Here is a 15,174-nt window from a genome sequence, read left to right as displayed (position 1 = left end):
ACTATATATAAGAGAGCTTACCTGTTCTGTTTCAAAGATGTCCCGAAGGTGTTCAAGACCAAGGCTTTTTAGGAACTGGCTGATATTCATGTCAAGACCCGCAACTAAAACATACATATATTAAAGTTTCTCAGAAAGAATTTTATCAATCTAAAGGAAGTTCTAGTATTCATTTAAAGCCATGGCTCTCTGACACCCTTGGCTGTGCAGATGATTTTACATAGCATACAATAATCCAGAATACAGAAATGTCATTCAGACTCTTCACGTTATCTCTGAATTTGTTTGAGAAGTTAAAGCAGAGTTTATTTATTTATTTATTTTTGTGAGGACAATCACTCCTGTGCTAACATCTGCCAATCCTCCTCTTTTTTTGCTGAGGAAGACTGGCCCTGGGCTAACATCCGTGCCCATCTTCCTCTACTTTATATGGGACGCCGCCAGAGGATGGTTTGCCAAGCGGTGCGTCAGTGCACACCTGGGATCCAAACCAGCGAACCCCGGGCTGCCGCAGCAGAGCACGCACACTTAACCGCTTGCGCCACCGGGTCGGCCCCTTTATATTAATTTTAATATTACAGAGCATAATCTAATGTTTTTAGTAAAACAGTTAATGGTGAATTTAAAAATCCAAATTTACCAGCTATTGTTTAGTTTTCACTCTTTATATAATCTCTCTGTTTTTTTCTGATATATTTCAGTAATAAGACTCAATCAGTAGTTCAATAAGATACCATGGTTGGAAATAGATGTAGTGGAATATACATAAGTATGAACAATGTACATACCAAAGAACTTATTCTATGAAGATATATTTCTTATAACCTGTTATGTATATGAAAACTTACAGACAGGATGTTCAATAATTACCAACAGAAAAAACTCAATCTGTTAATTTAAAAAAAACAAAAGACAAAAACCAAGCATTCCCAGGGTATACTTGCCTTCTCCTTCCTTCCTTTCCGTGCCCGCTGCACCATCCCCTGTGTTGGACGTTCCTCCCACTGCCAGTTCTGCTAAGGGGCCGGTGAGGTTATCTATGCTGCTGGCAGCGGACAGGCAGGAGGGGGTGGATGCTGGTGAGATCAGAGAGGCACTCACTACAGTAGCCTGAGGTTTAAAACAGGTAGGTAAGGCCTCTGGGGGCATGGCATCTATCAGCAAAGCTCTGATATCATCAGCCTAAAAACAGTAATACAAAAAAAACACAAAAATATTACATTTTAAAATGGTAAGTTTTTCACTAAGGACCAAATGCTTTGTGAACTTTTTCTTTAATGAATGCCTCATTTCTCCCTATTGGTTTTTGATCCTTCCTTCTTCTTTCCTTCTCCAATCTACAGCTCCAAAGGGTCCCAGTAGCTTCAGTAGACAGAACTGGAGAAACTACATAATTTTTAAAAAATATTTCATCTTTTGAAGATCTAATGTACAGTTTGGTGACTCTAGTTAATAATACTGTATTATATACTGGAAATTTTCTGAGAATATATCTTGGGTGTTCTTGCCACACACAAAAAAAAGAGTTAACTGAAAAAAAAAAATCTAAGAATGTGAACTATGTTGATTCCTGGAAACGCTTTCTTAACACTAAGTGAAAAGTGTGCACACAATTGTTCATACTGATTACACATGTATTTAAAGAATATGTAAGTTAACAAAGATTTGAATAGAGCTAAAAAAGTAAAATATTTCATCTTTCATTTTAAAAAAAAGCACATTTCAGAGTGTTGACGGTCAATCTCTTCCTTAGAAGGAGTTTCCATATTTACCATGTTTTGTTTATGCTTAAACAACTACAATAATTTCTGTTCAGTTATTCAGTGTGCACTTAATAATTTAATGTACAATTAAAATCTGGTGAAATTTTAAAGGGACAGCACTTTAATTTGGCTAGCTTATTCATGAACTCTACAGTCTGTTAGGCATAACTGCCATTAGAGGATGTGGGAGATAGGCTCCAAAGATAGCCAGCCATTAATTCCCTCCTCTGTGTATAGGCAAGCCACTCCTCCCACCTAGAGGTGGTATCTATTTTCCTTCCCTGGAATCTGGGTTGTCCCATGAATGCAGAGGAAGTGATGTTCTGAGGCTTTTGAGCCAGGCTTTGAAAGGATTGGCAGCTTCACTTTTTCTCTCTTAGAAGCCATCCTCCAGGCTGTGAGGAAGTTTGAGCTGGATACTGAGTGATGGGACGCTATGTGAGAGAGGCCCTGGAGGATGCAGGGCCATCCTAGACGTTGCAGCCTCAGCTGAGCTCCCAGCTGCAGGTAGCTGCACGAACAGCACCAGTGCCTCGCTGAGCCCAGTCAACCCACAGAACTGTGAGAAATAATAAACAACCGTACAAGCTACTCCCTCGGTTTTGGTTAAGTTACTAAGTGTTTTGAAATCATTTGCTACTTAGCAATTGATACATGAAACAGAATGTGGCTTGGGAAAGTATTTCTGGTTTAAAAAATTATAAATAATTGTGACCATACAGTAACTCCCTGATTTTCAGGAAGTTCAGGGAAGATGATGCTGTTGTTTAATTTTGTAGTTAATAGTTAACCACTAAAATTTAATTCTTTGTTTTGAAAATATTTCCACAGTATAATTTACTTTTCCATCTTCAAGACAATAATATACTGACAAGAAGTTAATTTTTCTTTGACTATCTCATAGCCTCAGGTAAATTATCCTCATCATGCAGCTGCTCTAGAATAATATGCCAAATAATGTTGACTGTGTAAGATATTTTATTAAATGTAATTCTTTGAGGATACAATCTAGATATGTTTTTTTATGATTCCTGTTTTCCCTCCAAGTTAAATACGGCAAAAAAAAATTAAGTTAACTGACTGCTTAGTTTGCCTTAACAGTTTTACATTGTATAAAAAACGAGAACTTAAAAAATTGCAGAAGCAAGGAAATTTGTTCTTATTCTAAGTGAAATATGCACTGCTAAAGGTAAACTTGCTAAGTTTTGGATTTAACATCGTCTCTGAAAGTACAAAAAGCAATAATGAATATTTTGAAATGAGAACTTACTGTTGCCAGATCTAAAGGTGTCTGACCTTCTTGGTTCTTCATAGTTGGATCTGCACCATGTGCTAGGAGTAGGGCACATAACTGTGTCCTTCCTTTCTGGGCTGCTTCATGAAGAGGAGTAAATGCCCACTTATCTGTTGCATTTACACATGTGTTGTATTTTATCAACAATGCTGCTATGTCCACATGCTGAAGAAAAACAAAAGGATGTGAAGAGTTACGAATGAGATCATCTGGTCAAGCTCCATCAAGTACACTTGTTTTTATTTAACATTTCATTACCTCTATATCTGTATCCTTATCCTTAACAGAAGCTTCTTCTACTAAAAAAGAATAGTTATCCTACCCCTCTACCTGTATTTTGGACTCCATCTTTTCCTGCTGCCTCCAAAATCTCAACTCCACAATTATTCTTTACCCTGTAATTCTTCACAGGCACTTTTAAAATTTTTTATTCAGCTTTCTAATATATTCAGGTCTAACTTAAAAACAAACACATAAAATGAAACTATTACCTGACTCCTATTAATGGTCTAATCTGTCTGCCAAACTTTTCAAACAAGCATTCTATACCACTGCTTCTCTTATCTTCCCATGTCTCTTCCAACCCATTGCAATCTAATGTATTGAAACACCCACCTCAAAGATTCTCAATGTCTTCCTATAGCCTTTGGGAAAGTAACGTAACACAACAAAACGATATTGTACAAAAATTAGTCTGTCATGTCCAAAATGACTTAGGAGATGGACGAAATGTCAGCAGCAGACACATAACTAATAACTGGGCATGAGGTTGAGATCCTGAACTGTGTAGAGAAGAATAGAAAAGAAGGGCTAAATTTGAGAAATTTTGAAGGAAAAAAAAATATTGGGTTTTAGAAAGACAAATTGACTACAGAGGAAGAAAGAGGATGAAAAGTCAAAGATGACTACCTTTTCAAAAAATCTGGTCTAGAAGATTAAAAAACAAAAGTGAAACCATTAACAGAAGGTGAGGAGCAAAAGTTTAAGTAGGAATGAAACCATAAGAAAGATAAGGGTCACTTGGGGTATTTGGGGTATGTAGCTTTTGAGGTAAAATATCAAAGGAATGAGGTTCTGTAAAAAACACAAAAAGTTGGAGCACAGGTAAGAAGGTATCATTTATTTATTCGCTTACTCTCTCGCATTCACTCACTCACCAACCAAACATTTGCTGAATACCTACTAATTGCTGGCCCGGGAGTAGGGACTCTAGGGGTTTACAAAAGGGAATACTGAGTTGATAGTTGCAGCTACTTGATAAACGAGCTCACTAAGCAAAGGAATACAGAAAGATGATTACAAGGGGGATAAAGCCTTAAGAATAACAATATTTTGGGAAAGGAGAGTGGAAGAAGAGTCCTCAGAGGAGAAAGAAGGGGCAATAAGAACTGAAGAAGAAGGATAAAGGGGCAGGACTATGAAAGACAATGCAGGAGAAAGCTTCAAGGAGAGCAGTTGCTCTCAAAGAATAAGTTCTATATAACAAAAGGTTTCAGCTTCTTCCCAGAAGCCCTTATAAAATAAGCTTAAGACAGTCGATTATGCAAAGATAATATTGATTGAATGATTAAGCTTTTGAGAATATTAAAAATAACTTTATTTTTATAAACACATTTAGGGATGTTAGTTTGGTTATCACTAAAGTATTTCTGAAATCCATTTCAACTCCAATATTCTATAATTTTGTGCGACTGGCACATTGTATCCCTTACGGGTACATTTCCTGGTATAATTTGATTACTTTTGACAGTTAACTCAGAAGCACATTATCTGTTGAGACCAGCTTTCTAACTTATGTTTTTGCTCAACTGCAATATGTTGAGTTATCTGAAACTGACTTTCATGAAATGGGAAGAGATGGGGAAGATACAGACAGAAATATCCCAAGATGGGATTTAGGGCATGTTTCTTCACATCTTCCTTAAGAAAGTCTTTGCTTTCTTGAAGACATTCATTTCAAAAAGAACAGGCACTTTTTCTGAGGTAGTATTAAAGATTTTTTTAATATAATACAAATATTTATTAATTTTAAGAAAAGTCATTTCAGAGAACAAAGAGAAGAAAAGTTATTAGAAAAATACAAATCTGACAAATTCTAAGAAAGCTTCCACATTTGTTCTGACAATATACAGACAAAAAAAAAAAAGAGTAAAATCAGACTAGGGCTTCTGAGAACAGGCTATTTTTTTTTTTTTTTAAAGATTTTATTTATTTATTTCTTCCCCCCAAAGCCCCAGTAGATAGTTGTATGTCATAGCTGCACATCCTTCTAGTTGCTGTATGTGGGACGTGGCCTCAGCATGGCTGGAGAAGCGGTGCGTCGGTGCGCGCCTGGGATCCGAACCCGGGCTGTCAGCAGCGGAGCGCGTGCACTTAACCGCCAAGCCATGGGGCCGGCCCCAGAACAGGCTATTTTTTGTGATCTTTTTGGGATTATGAATGATATACCATCATTATGAAGTTGATCCTAACACAAAAGATAAAAATAGGTACTATCTGTGGTACTATCAAAATCACTTAAAACAAAACAAAACTCAGTAATTTATCTCCCTTATTCAAAGGATACATGTTGAAAAGGATAGCGATTTTTGTTCAGTTAACCCAAAAGCATGGAATAATTTCAAGCTTCTCTCCAGTAAGGTTATAGGCTATTTAAATTGTGTTTCTGATGATTAATTTTATGCTACTCTTACGTGTATTGGTAGAATAATATAATTCTGTAGACTAATTTGCAAAAGCTTCCAAAATTAGATAGTCCGAGGAAAATTATGTGTGTGTGTGTGTAAATGAATTGTATATATGGTATGTATTATTAAACTTTCTTTATATTGAATTATAATTATAATTTATGCTTGGAGAAACCAATTACATACTTGTTAAATTTGCCGACAAACATTTGAAAGAGCAATAAACAGGAAGAAGTGCATTACTACCCAAGTAGACTGAAAACACAATGCTTAAGTCTTTTAAATAGCTACACCACTGGGGCAAAAATAGTAACTGAAATTTTAAGGCTGACAATGTTATAAATAAGCTACAGCTCAGTTCTATATAATATATAACAGCAAAATATTGAACTGGAGGGTCTAGAAAGGAGTGGAACTCTGTTAGAATGTTTCCAGGAGAAACAGTCAGTTTAACACGGTTTCAGAATCCAGCTGCAGGGCCGGTCCCGTGGCTTAGCGGTTAAGTGTGCACGCTCCGCTGCTGGTGGCCTGGGTTCGGATCCCAGGCACGCACCGACGCACCGCTTCTCCGGCCATGCTGAGGCCGCGTCCCACATACAGCAACTAGAAGGATGTGCAGCTATGACATACAACTATCTACTGGGGCTTTGGGGGGAAAAAAATAAAATAAATAAAATCTTGAAAAAAAAAAAAAGAATCCAGCTGCAGCACTAAACACTTTAAATGACAAATACAACACAAAAAGACTGCGAGGGCCCTTGTTTAATTTAAGAAAGGTGGGAATTAGGAAGAAGAGAAATGTGCTTAGGCTCTGGTTAGAGTCATTTTATTTAATTCTACAGAGGCTTTATTACAATGATGTCATGAAATCCCCCCAATAATTACACATTTTAGAGAAAACACTGAAAAATGAAAAAGTTGAGAGAGAAAACTCAGCAAACCCATTTACTCTTATGAGATAACAGAAAATTACATGCTTTCTGGTAAATAAATATCAACAGCTTACATTTACTGACTAGCAGAAAAATGAACTGTCTTGTGTAAAGGTATATTCAAAAATAATATAAGACATTATAATATAAAAACACTATAGGACAAGGCACATTACCATTAATATAAACTCTCATGAAGTCTGTAACTTTTATTTGAACTTCTTAAACTATGAGTTGTTTCTCCATTTGGAAAAACTGAGGTGGCAAGTTCTTTCTATATAAAAAAGGCTCAAAGACACACAAACGGCAGACTGAGCTCTCTAGAGAAAAAAAGGTAAAATACGCATCAAAGGATAATTACCAATAAATAAGTGCTTATGTAACTTCATGTAATTTCACAGATATCTCTCATGATTATTTTATCCCCAGGCTACCAGTCATCTACTACTGAAGTCAATTCATCTGTGTCTATTTAATACTGATACCGAGCTGGTCAAACATACAGATTATTCCTAAGGCTGTGAGATGTAAGAGTGACACACAGCCTTATTCTGACTGGCCCAGGATGTGGGTTGTGGGGAGTGAGTTATCTCATGATAACAGTATGACCTTGGATTTTTATAGTGCCTTAGGGTAGAGAATGCACTTTCCACATGCATGGTCTCATCTAATTATCACAATAACCCTGTAAAGGAGGTCTCAGCATCCAAGTTTCACTAATGAGAAAACTGAAGATTAGGAAGACAAAGGCACTTGCTGAAGACTACTGAGTTATTGAGTAGAAGAGTAAGGGCTAGATCTCAGACGCTTGGATCCCAAGTTCAGATCTTTCCATTATACCATAGCTGCCTGCAGCGTCTTGCTAGAAGAAAATACAAAAGACATTTCCTGATAAGTTAAAAATGGCAGAATGTATGATATTAGCGAGAAGTCATTTAAGTAGAGATCATTGGGTAACATTATTCTCTCTCTTTTTTTTTAATGTTATGTACGTATCTATCTATTTATTTATTTATTTTTGAGGAAGAATGGCCCTGAGCTAACATCTGTTGCCAATCTTCCTCCTTTTTTCTTTTTTTCTCCCCAAAGCCCCAGTAGATAGTTGTTTGTCATAGTTGTACATCCTTCTAGTTGCTCTATGTGGGATCTGACTCAGCATGGCTTGCTGAGCGGTGCGTAGGTCCGCGCCCAGGATCCGAACCCGTGAACCCCAGGCCTCCGAAGCGGAGTGCATGAACTTAACTGCTACGCCACCGGGCTGGCCCGGGTAACACTATTCTTAAAACTACTCTACAAATAGCATTGTTTTTAATATAGAAGTCTCTATACCACAAGAAGTGCCACAAAAATCTCCTCCTCAGAACTATTATTTCAGGGCAGTGCATCATAGACACCACGCTGCCAGGCCAGTTCAAGCATCATTGGGATGAATACAATATAACCAGTGTTTTGCCACTCTAACAGAGAAATGTAGAATAGAGCCCTATAATTTCATTAAAATATCTAATCAAGGCTTATGTGTAACATAAATAAAAAGGGATTTTTGAAAGATACACAGATTTATATATCTAGACATAATAAAAATATATCCACCCTTTAGCTAAAGGAAGAGAAAGTAGCTCTTAAGATTTTTATATGGTGTTTAACATTGGTCCTTATTTCAAGTCTACTAACTGAGACTGAGATAAATACTAATTTCATATGGCTACTGACAATACATTATATGGTATATGAACTGCATTAGATAAAATTATTTTGTAGAGCAGAGATTCTCAATGGAGAGGATGACCTTACCTATTGCCAACTGAGAGTCACCGTGTGTCATGAGAGATGTTACTGGGGGAGTACAGGTTGCACATGACAAAAACACGGCAACAAAAAAAAGTCAAGAAACCACCAAAGTAAAGGTTTTAGTGAATAACAGTACATAGTCATTAACTCACAGATATTTGACTTTTGAATTTACAAGTTTAATACAAGAAGGATTTTCTGAGTCACTCAAAAAATCCACCCACATAATGAGGTAAAAAGACGTGCTACAAACCCATTATTATCTGGCTCATTAGCACTGAATAGAAGGGTGGGATGAACCAGGTTGATCAAAACCTCTATCATCAAATGCCCTCTACACAGCCTGGAGAATTATCTGTTCATTTTCACCTCAGTAAGTTACCTTCATTCACAAAGAGCTTAGTAGGGATGTGATAACAAACAGGATAACAAACAATGATAGGATAAAAAAATGTTCATCATTTTTCTCACTTGGAGTTAGAAGAGGAGAGCAGGAGTTGTGGATAATGGTGAAACAAGCTTATGACAATGGAACCATGGGCCTCTGCTCAGGAGACTGATGCATTACACCTCCCTTCAGCTAACGGCAAGAGAGCCTCAAGGGAGCGTGAAATAAGATGAGGTCGACCTGCACACTACATTACTATTAGCCACAAAAGAGAACCACTATAAATTTTATTTCTCTCACAGTGGTCACCAAATGACACACACGTATAATAAGTAACATCTCAACACCTTTCCCATCAGAAGAATGGGAATTAAAAGGTAAAATACTTACTTTATAAATTAAGTTTTACTTTCTTTACCCTCTGTGACAACTGTGAAGACTGTGAAAGGAAGACTGATGGGATAGAACTTTTCTACACCCACCACATATGGGAAATACTGAAAAACACATACATCCATGCCGTCTACACAGCTGATAGTATAAGTTCTATTAGATCAGATCAAGAACTATAATGCTATTGTCCATACCTATCGCTACTCATTAGTAGGTTTATACAGAAGTTCAAAGACTCTGATTTAAGTTCTACTGATTCCAACAGCTTTATAAACTCTTAACTGATACATTCTTAACTGAAGCTTAGCAAAGGGATTAGTAGAGAGAAGGATCATGCTAAGAACTGCTGAATTGGAGATTAATTCTCCAAATGATACATATTTATAGTTAGAACTCAAAGGTAAAAGGATTATACATAAATGTACACGTAGTATGTTAGCAGTAAACATTTACCATGCCTGATCTTCAGCAGAAATATACATTATACAGTGAAATTGAGAATCTTACATGAAGGAAGGTTAAAAGAAAATTCTAACAATTTAAAAAAAAGATTAATCATCTTTGGAAAGGTAACTTTACTACAGTTTCAAGAGGATTTCAGTACTAATAAAATATTTATTAAATCTGAAAACTTTCAATTAATTTATTATCACATTTGGAAATATAATTTTCTTTCCTGTTTGTTCAATTCAAAACTGGATTGTTTGCTTTCCTTAAAAGTATTCCCACTCAGATTGTCATCTCCGTGAAATACTGGCCTTTGTAGAGGGGGCATGAGAAGATGAGGATACTCTCATTATGAAGGGCAAGGGAGACGAGAGTAAGAGAATATGGAAATCACAGTGATTAGTTTTTACTTAGAGTTTGTCAGGCTTTTGCAAATCCAGAAACTGTCCTCATCAAGTGAAACCAACTGTGAGAACCCCTGGTAGGTACAATCTGGAATCTGTGGATTTTTACAGTCAAATAGGGATTAAGCAGATGAACAGACAAGCACAGGAGCATTCTTTTATTCCTGTGTGATTCATCAGGCCTGAAGCGGGCCTTGCTCAGTTCCAACAAATGTCATCAAGGCACTGCAATACATCCCTCTTCCTCTTTCAGCTCATGACTGCTGTTACAGTGATCTCAAAGAATGACTCTGGACTTTCACTGGGGGATTTTCGCTAGTCATTCAAACTCTATGAAACCATATATACTAATTGCCAAATCATTTACTTGAATATTTTCAAGATGATGATGATAAATATAAGCAACATAATTTCCATGCTTATAAAGGAGCCTCCTGGCTTTTATAGTTTCTAAAATCTATTTGAGGTAGAGTTAAGATTTATGATCTGTATCAATAAATATTAACTGAGCAGTCATTACACACCTCTTATTGTGCTGGATAATGTGAAGAGACCAAAAAGCTATAAAAAGCATGGTCCTTGGCCAAAAGACAGTTAAGCTTAACTGGGAAGGCTAAAAACATTCTGAATAGTAAGATTGAAATTGTGCTAAATTATGCTATTGGTTAGATATCTGCTTACTTCAGGCACAGTATGCATTTAATAAAGTAGTAAATATCAGTGAAGTTTTCTAGACTTGAACTTTAGCATGCTCACCCCATAGGATGCTGCATTATGAAGAGGAATTAAACCACCTTTGTCTTGGGCATTAACATCTGCTCCATGCTCTAGAAGATATTCAGCTACTTCCAGGTTATTGTAGCCTGCTATTAGAGTGAAAAAAGGCAAACACGTCAGATTAAAAGAAAAAAAATATGTATAGAAATAAAAAGGACCAAAAAATGTTATGATTTTAATACTTTTCATTTTAAAAGCTAATAGTATTATCACATAATTAAGAGGTTTTACAATAATAAATTATATAAAATTATGTCAATCAAAAGCATTTTACTGGGGCCGGCCCAGTGGCGTAAGCAGTTAAGTGTGCGTGCTCCGCTGCGGCGGCCCAGTCTGGAGTTTGCCAGTTCGGATCCCGGGCGCGCACCGACGCACTGCTTGTCGAGCCATGTGGTGGCGGCATCCCATGTAAAATGGAGGAAGATGGGCATGGATGTTAGCCCAGGGCCAGTCTTCCTCAGCAAAAAGAGGAGGATTGGCATCAGATGTTAGCTCAGGGCTGATCTTCCTCACACACACACACACACAAAAAAGGCATTTTACTGAGTAGTACTCTTTATTTTTTTTTTTATAATTTTTTTTATTTATTTATTTTTTCCCCCAAAGCCCCAGTAGATAGTTGTATGTCATAGTTGCACGTCCTTCTAGTTGCTATATGTGGGATGCGGCCTCAGCATAGCCGGAGAAGTGGTGCGTCGGTGTGCGCCCAGGATCCGAACCTGGGCCGCCAGCAGCGGAGCCTGCGCACTTAACCACTAAGCCATGGGGCCGGCCCTGAGTAGTACTCTTTATGCTCAGCGTTTCTTTCATCTTCTGGTAGACTGTATTAGGTAGCCAAGAAAGGACGATGAGACGTGGAAGTGCTGGTGACGCTTACCTGCCAGGTGCAGAGGGGTTGAGTTTCTGCCCTGGGTGTCTCTGCAGTTGATATTCTCTGGGGTGCAGAGCTTCTGCACTCTTGCCAGACAGCCCTTCTTGGCTGCATCCAACAAGGCAGCATCTCCTCTCAGTAAGTCCTGAATATCTGTGTCTCCTTCCTTCACCAAATCTAAAGGTGTATTTCCATCTCGGTTCTTTTTAGTTGGATCTGCTCCATGCTACAAAAAAAAAAAAAAAAAAACCCAAACGTGATTTGTATTTTCGGTAGTATCTTTCTTCAGGTTTGTTTGTTTGCTTATTTTTAACTTCACCCTCACTCATCCAAGGAAAGATATCTCTTCTACATGCATTTTGAAAAATAGAGGCAATATCTTGTTTTATTTTCCAAATTCCCAACTTAGCAATATACTGGATCAGCTTCCCAACCACTTCTCAACTAAAGCCCCAAGCCTCAGGATTAATGGTGATGGTGAAGTGGGGAGGGTGTTGAGTGCCTTTTACTTTTCATATCATATACTTTCTCAAACTCCAAGTGGTCTTTGGAAACCTCTTTTCCTTTTAAGAATGGCCTGAATGTTAATTTGACCAGATTCCAATTACATAAAGATATTAAGTATATATCATGAGAAAAAAGTGAGAAGAGGAAGACACACAGGTGGAAAAAGTACTTAATTCTAAATGCAAACAATGAGAAGAAAGTTTAGTAATTTTTAAATATTTTCATTGTAAGTCAACATCTATCATGAAATTAGGTATAAACATACAATTAATTTGATTTTATAAGTTTAATCACCTATACCTATGAAATAAAGTAGATAAACAGTCAAGAATCTTTACTATGAACCTGACATAGACTGTTGGCCCACTGGAGAAATTTGGAACAAACCAAGCTAGACAATGAATTCACAGTGACCTAAAAGTTATTCCTTACCAACCAGTGACAATAGAACAATTATCAAACACAGTGTTATTTCCAAGACTCACAAGAACATATTTGGTACCATAAAAGTGGTGGGAGAAGAATTTTATTTATATTGAACCAGGACAAGTTTTTCTCTAGTTAAAAAAAAAGAGAGAGAGAAAACTATATAAATACACGTCTGGCCATTTTTCACATCCTTTAATTTAAAAAGAAGACAAAATTTTTAAGTTAGTTTCATATAACTATTAGTTTCTACTATTTCATATATATCTCCAAAATTTATATGAATAACTTTGTTTAGAAGTTATCTTACATTTTAACAAAAATCTGATATTAAAATAAAGTTCTTATATGTGTTTAAATAATGTTTCATAGAGGAATGAGTTTGTTAACAATAATAAAATAGCCAGTAAGAAAAAAAATCAAACTTGATTGAAAAACCTTTTCTCCTTATACAAACATTTTCTGATACTAATACTCTAAGTATTAGAAGAGCAATGCAAACTAATTCAACTCTTTCCAAAACCCACCTTGATGAATCATGATGAACTGAACTTAATCAAATCAGTTCAGAAGGGTACTTCAAACACTACTCAAAGCTATGTAAGTATCATATCACACTTAAACATCCCTCTAAAATAGAAAATGGAAGCAGTCTCTATAGCACTTTTCATACTTAATAAAATAACTTACTTTGATGTAATTTTACGTACTAACCAAAAAATAAATATAATTACTTTATATTTTATAATTTTTAAAATTACATACTTTTAAAAGGAGCTTGCAGATTTCATATTTTCCTTTAGCTGCTGCTTCATGTAGGGGGGTAAATTTCCATAAGTCCGCCACATTGACAGAAGCCCCATGTCTTACTAAAAGCTCAGCTACCTCATAGTGTCCATATGAACAAGCATTATGAAGGGGTACCAAGCCACTAAACAAAAGAAAATTATTTTAAAGACATATAACAAATCTTTGAATTAAAATGATACTTATAAGGATTAATAATTTCAAAAATGTCCCTTTCAATATAAGGAGTTTCTCTAGTTTCTTGGTGATAGATATAATTTTCACAGCAATCCTTATCCTTAAAATACATATCGATATATCCATAGAAAAAGCTTCCATCACAATATTTTTAAATCAGGTTTCATCCTGGCAATATAAAGAGCAACAGTACAGGGGCTGGCAGGTAGTGGTTAAGTTTGCCCGTTTTGCTTCGGAGGCCCGGGCTTTGCCAGTTCGGACCCTGGGCACGGACCTACTCACCACTCATCAAGCCATGCTGAGGTGGTGCCCCACATAGAAGAGCTACAACTCTACAACTATGATACACAACTATGTGCTGGGGCTCTGGGGAGCAAAAAATAAAAGAGGGAGATTGTCAATAGATGTTAGCGCAGGGCCAATCTTCCTCAAAACAAACAAACAAACAAACAAAAGAAAAGAGCAACAGTACAAAGTGATTTCAGAAATAACTAATCAATAATCTGGTTTTATCATCTCTCAGATTTTCTTTCATTTGGTTTTTCCTAATGAAAATTGTATGCTTACTTATATACAGTGCAATTTAACTTATTCATTTAGGCAAGTTCTATCTTTTGTTTTGGTTTTTGTTTTTTAATTCCTAATAATTCAGTAGTGGTTTATGTTCATAGGTTTAAATATTTAGGTGCCAAGCAACGAAAACTCAAAATCCAAGTGATACAGAAACTTCAGTATTCAGTAAGAAAAATAATGCTGTCAACCATCAACTCTAGTCAGATGAGAAAATCTAGCTGCCCCAATTTATGAGCAAACTATTCTGAGATGACTCTATTCTGAGATGACTCTAAGTTCTGATGAGAAGGCAGCTGGCATTCAAAAAGGACAAAAATGTCCTCATAAAAAAGGGTTCATCAAAAGGATAAGTTTAAGTTATACTTAACACATGGCAAAAACAAGGTATTAAGTGTCTTTTTATTTAGAGAAATCAGTGCCTTTTTGTTTTTTTTAATGTTTTGAGACCAAAAATACTAAGTGCTAAAATGGGCAATAGAAACAAATGTTGGTTACTCTCCAAAGCTCTACAATACTTTTTTTTTTTGGTAAGGAAGATTGGCCTTGAGCTAACACCTGTGGCCAATCCTCCTCTTTTGCTTGAGGAAGATTGTCCCTGAGCTAACATCTGTGCCAATCTTCCTCCATATCGTATGTGGGACACTGCATGGCTTGACGAGTGGTGTGCAGGTCTGTGCCCGGGATGCGAACTCGTGAACCACGGGCCACAGAAGCAGAGTGCGCGGACTTAACCACTACGACATCGGGTCGGCCCCCAAAGCACTACAATATTTTGAAAGTACTAGTGATATTATTATTGAAAATTCATGTCTGATGTGTCTCTTTTACAAGATAAATAAATCCATAATGGTTAATTGAAGTCTAAGTTGTACAGTTTAATTCTACAGTACTCTGGTATATAATTGCACAGAAAGGTGCTTGCTTATTTACATTTTGA

General features: G+C 36.5%; 1 protein-coding gene across 2 annotated transcripts in view; it reads right to left on the bottom strand.

Annotated features, from left to right (window-relative positions):
- Positions 1-15,174, bottom strand: part of TNKS (tankyrase) — a 214,256-nt gene that overhangs the window by 26,873 nt on the left and 172,209 nt on the right. For both annotated transcript variants that reach the window (XM_058525140.1, XM_058525141.1), the window contains 6 exons: positions 13,446-13,611; positions 11,754-11,973; positions 10,856-10,965; positions 3,034-3,222; positions 945-1,182; positions 22-104 (listed from right to left, as the gene is read on the bottom strand). In XM_058525140.1, coding sequence (XP_058381123.1) covers positions 22-104; positions 945-1,182; positions 3,034-3,222; positions 10,856-10,965; positions 11,754-11,973; positions 13,446-13,611 — 1,006 coding nt within the window. The remainder of the gene's footprint in view (positions 1-21; positions 105-944; positions 1,183-3,033; positions 3,223-10,855; positions 10,966-11,753; positions 11,974-13,445; positions 13,612-15,174) is intronic.

The sequence above is a fragment of the Diceros bicornis genome, chromosome 29, assembly GCF_020826845.1.
Source record: "Diceros bicornis minor isolate mBicDic1 chromosome 29, mDicBic1.mat.cur, whole genome shotgun sequence".
In the NCBI taxonomy this organism is placed as follows: Eukaryota; Metazoa; Chordata; class Mammalia; order Perissodactyla; family Rhinocerotidae; genus Diceros; species Diceros bicornis.
Note: the sequence above shows the minus strand (reverse complement) of the source record. Positions and strands in the feature narration are given on the sequence as shown.